This window comes from Antechinus flavipes, chromosome X (genome assembly GCF_016432865.1).
Source record: "Antechinus flavipes isolate AdamAnt ecotype Samford, QLD, Australia chromosome X, AdamAnt_v2, whole genome shotgun sequence".
In the NCBI taxonomy this organism is placed as follows: Eukaryota; Metazoa; Chordata; class Mammalia; order Dasyuromorphia; family Dasyuridae; genus Antechinus; species Antechinus flavipes.
The window spans coordinates 54072388-54077963 of NC_067404.1; the positions used below are offsets into that span (position 1 = coordinate 54072388).

At 41.7% G+C, this 5576-nt stretch overlaps 1 protein-coding gene across 1 annotated transcript; it reads left to right on the forward strand.

Moving 5' to 3' along the window:
• Positions 1-2291: 2291 nt before the first annotated feature.
• Positions 2292-5111, forward strand: RPL39 (ribosomal protein L39). The gene is made up of 3 exons (XM_051969010.1): positions 2292-2406; positions 3357-3460; positions 3934-5111. Exons 1-3 carry the CDS (start codon positions 2404-2406, stop codon positions 3980-3982), a joined length of 156 nt encoding a protein of 51 aa, XP_051824970.1. The 5' UTR covers positions 2292-2403; the 3' UTR covers positions 3983-5111.
• The last annotated feature ends 465 nt before the right edge of the window (positions 5112-5576 follow it).

The window sequence follows — 5576 nt, forward strand, 5'->3', positions numbered from 1 at the left end:
TCGGGTCATCTTCTGGTTGCCATGTACAATGATCTCCTGGCTCTGCTCATTTCACTTAGCATCAGTCCCTGTGAGTTTCTCCAGGCCTCTCTGAAATCATCTTGCTGATCATTTCTTATAAAACAGTAATATTCCATAAGATTTATATATCATGACTTATTCAGCCCTTCTCCAATGGATGGGCATCCACTCAGTTTCCAGTTTCTTGCCACTACATAAAGGGCTGCTGCAAACATTTTTGCAGGTCTCCCACACTCTCTAACAGCTGAGGAAACTGAGACTCAGAGAGGAGTAATTTGTCTGAGGTTACACACAGGATGCTAGAGCCAGGAAGAGACCTCCAAGGCTCAGCCTCTTCACTTTATAGAGGAGGAAACTGAGGTCCATGGAAGAAAGTCACTTCTCCAAATCACACCGGAGATCCTAAGTCTTGCACTAAAAGGGATCTCAGGAATACAGAGAGGCTTGGAGAGACCTACATGAACTGATGCTAAGTGAAATGAGCAGAACCAGGAGATCATTATACACTTCGACAACGATATTGTATGAGGACATATTTTGATGGAAGTGGATTTCTTTGACAAAGAGACCTGAGTTTCAATTGATAAATGACGGACAAAAGCAGCTACACCCAAAGAAAGAACACTGGGAAACGAATGTGAACTATCTGCATTTTTGTTTTTCTTCCCGGATTATTTATACCTTCTGAATCCAATTCTCCCTACGCAACAAGAGAACTGTTCGGTTCTGCAAACATATATTGTATCTAGGATATACTGCAACATATCCAACATATAAAGGACTGCTTGCCATCTAGGGGAGGGGGTGGAGGGAGGGAGGGGAAAAAAAAAATCGGAACAGAAATGAGTGTCAATATAATGTAATTATTAAATAAAAAAATTTAAAAAAAAAAAAAAAAGGGATCTCAGAGACCATTTAGAGTCTTTGTCTCCCCTCCCACCCCCCCCCTTTTTTTTTTAACAGATAAGGAAACTGCAGTTCAGGGAAAGAGAGTGATTTGTTTAGGTCTATAGCTGGAAGAGGCTATCTAGTCCAACCCCTCCATTTTACAGAAGGGGAAACAGGAGTCTGTAACTCACTCATGGTCTGGAAGATAGATGTAGTAAGCATCAAAGGGAACATCTAAACCCAGGTTTTTTAAATGCAGAGGAGGGGCTCTTTCCACTGTACTCCCTCCGGGGCAGTTCTTTTTTTTTTTTTTTTTTTTTTTTTAATTTAAGTAGCAGATACCACTTTAAGATATAGGCAAATTTCTCAGCCTCTGTGCCACCAAATAGATAGTGACTCTTTAGGAGCAATGGTGCAGTCTTAAAGGATCAACTTCAATTCAATGGAAGATCCTGATAAATAATGGCAACATTGTTATTTTTATGTTATTTCATTTGCCACTCTTTTCAGGTAGTGATGTAGGAATTACTGTTTTTAATTTTTACAGACAAGGGAACCGAGACCTAAAGAGTGTAAATGACTCCCCAAAGAACAAAGGAAATACCTGAGATCGAAAATGGTCTTGAATCCAAATTCATTTTAACAACATCAAAAGCCAGAATGCCTCCCCTCCCCTCTGAGAAATTGATCCAGAGGTCTGGGGGAATATTTGATTAATAAACTGTATTTTCTTATGGAAATGCTCAAAAAATGTGATTTCCCAGTTAATGAAATGAAAAAATGATGGTATAGCTCTTGGAAAAGAAAAAGTAGTCTCTTTTATTTTATTTCCATTATTTATTTATTTATTTCCTTTCTTATTAAATGGAGCTACTTTCCAGGATTACAGGGTCGGAGTACCTCCTTTGCAAAGGTTTTGGGGGGTAGAGTGGCACATTGCATATAATGTCTGGTTTTTTCGATTTCTTTTTCCCCCTTCTTTTTATGTTTTATTTTATTTTATATCTTATATTTTCAAAACACTTTGTTATAAGGGATATTTAAAAAGAATACAGGAGGAAATTGACTATAGAAAATTTTTTTTTTAAATCACTGCAAATTATTTTTTTAAGAAAAAGAAAGGGAACAATAGAGTATGGGCTGTGGAGAGGGGGAGAAAAGAGGGGGGCTGGTAAAACTCCGCACTGCAGCAAAGAGGCTCTAAGCAGAAAAACAAGACCGGGATGATGTCACCTCCAAAAAGCTGCAGTATGGGAGGCGGGGTCTGGCTCTCCGTGGGCTGAGGACCGAGGGGAGCCTCCAGATAAGCCGCTTTGCCTGTGCCGCAATGTCCCCTGGGAACCTGCAGAGGGCGCAGCTCATCCCCAATGCGCAGGCGCAGTTCCTCCAAGCTCCGCCCTCTGCAGAGCCTCTAATAGCGAGCTTCCGCCAGTCTTTCTCCCTTTTTCGCCCGTCCAGCCATCGTGGTGGAAGCTCGGCTGTCATCTCATCATCATGGTAAGAGAATCCGCAGCCATCCCCCCCGGCCGCAGCTCCCAGGGCCCTGGGGGCGGCTCAGCAGCAGCCAGGGACATTCGGGGAAGGTTCTAGGAAGCTTTTGAAGGGGACCTCGCACCTTTGGCGCTGCGTAGCCGGAGGCTGCCTTTGCCCCCCATTTTCCCAAGTTCCCGGCCAGGGAGGGAGGACTCTCTTGGCTCCGTTTAGAACAGCAGGGAGCTAGGAAGAGACGCGGAGATCTCCGGGGGACGCCGAAGCCTTAAGCCTCGCGGCTTGGACACCCCCTTTTACCCCTCCTAAAAATGGGAAGAATTGTGTTAGAAAAAGAACCCTTCTATGGTCGCTTGGATGACATTGCTATGACTTTGGGGTAGTAACGTTGATTTAGAGCAGAAAGGAACCGTAGGTAATTATTTTAAATCTCGAAAACTAGGTGGGAACAAAAAAAGCCCATAGCCTTTTTTTTTCCCACTGACAACTTAAATGGGGGACAACGCGAAAATGGCATTAGTCCTAGAATCAAAGGATCTGGCTACTAGTGCCATCGCTGTAATCTTTGGCCAGTCGGTGTCCTCATCTGTAAGATAAAGGGATGGGATTAGATGGTCTTTCCATTTAAAAGGTCCTCTAAATTTTGTCATTTCATTTTGCTTTAAACCGAGGTCCTTTTCCAGTTTTTTAATCCTGAGTTGGATTAGCTTTTGAAGTGACTTGGCCAAAATAAATAAATAAAGAGAAAGAAAGAAAGAAAGAAAATGGCTTGATAGTTGCTTGTGACGTCAGCTTGTCTGCAGCCATCTTGTCCCGCCCCCAATTCTGCAGAGGCTCCTGCATGAATTGCTCTGCAGTATTGTAAATGGGACCAGATGGGCGGGGCTTCTCCCTCACCTACCTTCTGAATAGAAAAAGGCTTGGCTTAGAGTCTTTTAAACAATGCTTTTCTTTGTCAGTCCTCTCATAAAACATTCAGAATCAAAAGGTTCCTGGCCAAGAAACAGAAGCAGAATCGTCCTATTCCTCAATGGATTCGAATGAAAACTGGTAATAAGATCAGGTAAGGAAGAGCAACTGCCCCTCGGGATTATTTAGTGACTATCAATGGGTCCATTCTCCAGAACAAACCCCAATAAGGGAAGGTTTTTATCTAATCGGTTTCCATTTATTTTTGAGCTCCGTTTAAGGGTGTTTTTTCACTTCTTCCTAAAAAAGAATTAAATTGGTGTGATCTTGTAGCAGACATTCGGTGTGGGATCTCCCACTAAATCTTGACCGGTTGCAATTAGAATACTTTGTTCTATGGGAATATTGCCATTGATCCTGAGAAGAAACTTCTTTAGATTTCAGGCGAAACCCTAAGAAATTACCACATACATGGGTGTGGTTTTTTAATTAATTAAAAGGAAATAATAAATCAGCTCAAATGCGGTTTACTTTTTCCATGAACATGTTGTCTTACACTGAAAGCTCATTATGAAAGCAGCATGAGTAACTGGGTCCTTTGTTCTCTCTCCGCTTTTCTCCATCTAGGTACAACTCAAAGAGAAGACACTGGAGAAGGACCAAGCTCGGGTTATAAGAATGGCCAGCTCAATGAAAGACATTCTACACCAATATCATCTCTCCCCCCCTTTAATCATGTCATCCATCTATCCATCCGGCCATCCATTCACTCATCAATCATGCAATCGCCTCATTGCCCCCCTAATAAGAAATAAATACTAGTACTGCCCTCTCTCGTTTCGGAAACCGTCTGCCTTGGCAGATATCCCAAAAAACCCAACCCAACAAAGTTAAATTTGTCTTGCCCTTAAATGTTTTCATAAATTCCATCCATGCGTTTGGGTAATGTGTGTTGTGATATAGTTTTCGATTACTGTTATCTGCATCTCTATGTAGCATTTGTGCGTTCGAGGTTATGCTTAAGAGGCAGAGATCACAATGAAACAAAAGTTACTCTACTGAAGAAGAATCAAGCTCAAGCCCTGCCTTGAACAAGCTGTCACAATAACCTCTCTGTGTTTCGTTTTGTGTTCTAAGGAGTTATAAGAGAGCACCTACCTCACAGGGTTGTTGTGGGGATCTAAGATTTGCAAGCCTTCAGTGTAAGCCTCCAGTGCTGCTAATCAGGAGCTATTTCAGCCAGATTATGCGCAGCTGACTGTGCTCACTTATCAAACTCACAGTCAGAGAAGTAGCCTGTTGACCCCATGCTTATTTCACACAATAAGCCGTCTTAGTTCCTAGTTGGGAGATGGTATTTTTGAGTGTTGGCGACTGTAAAAAGTTGTCGGTTATTTGTGTGTTCCGGGAGAGCCCAACCTTTTTGTAGGAACTAGACTTGGTCCAGGTGAATGGCTTCACAATTATCTGAAGATGCAATTCTGCTAATAAAGGGCTTCTACAAAAAAAAAAAAAAAAAAAAAGCTTTATTTGTGACTACTTTGCGCCTCTGGAAAGGGGAGGGAATAAGGACAAGCAGGGTAGGGTTTCTCTGTTCAGAACTCTAAGCGTCGCCTGCTATTTAACACTGGCTAATAATTAAAAACCATGTTTACTAACCATGTCTAAAGAAAGACTTGGATAAAATGCAACACCCATTTCTGTTGGAAACCACAAAATGGGAATAAGGGATTAAAACAACAGCAGGAGATTCTACTGGAAACATGGGATATATAAGATGAATAAACACGATTTATTCATTCAAATTCTGTTTTGGTTTTTGTTTTTTTTTTTGGCAGGTGGGTTCCCAAAGAACAAAGACTTAAAGCGGGGAAATATTAATGGGTTCGGGGAGAGGGTGAATCAATCTAAAAATGATCCCATAATCATTTTATTAAACACCTTAGGGAAAATTTGAACAAAAGGCCAAGAATCACAAGGGGAATCGGGCATGAAGTGTGAAGGAGACAGCAATACTTGATAGAGCAGTAAACAAAAGAGATTTAGTGCTCATTTTTAAAAGTTGGAACAGTGACATTGTTCCAGTGGGTATAAAACGAACTGGTTGTCCCATAGAAATCTAACCCTTAACTCGTGGTTTGCCTTCCCCTTACCCTAATTTGCGGCTTCCCAGGGTACCAGTGACCTCTCACTCATCCAGGTTCTAAACCTGGGTGTCATTTTCAACTCCTCACTCTCCCTATATTCAAATCCTATCCAAAGTTTTGCCC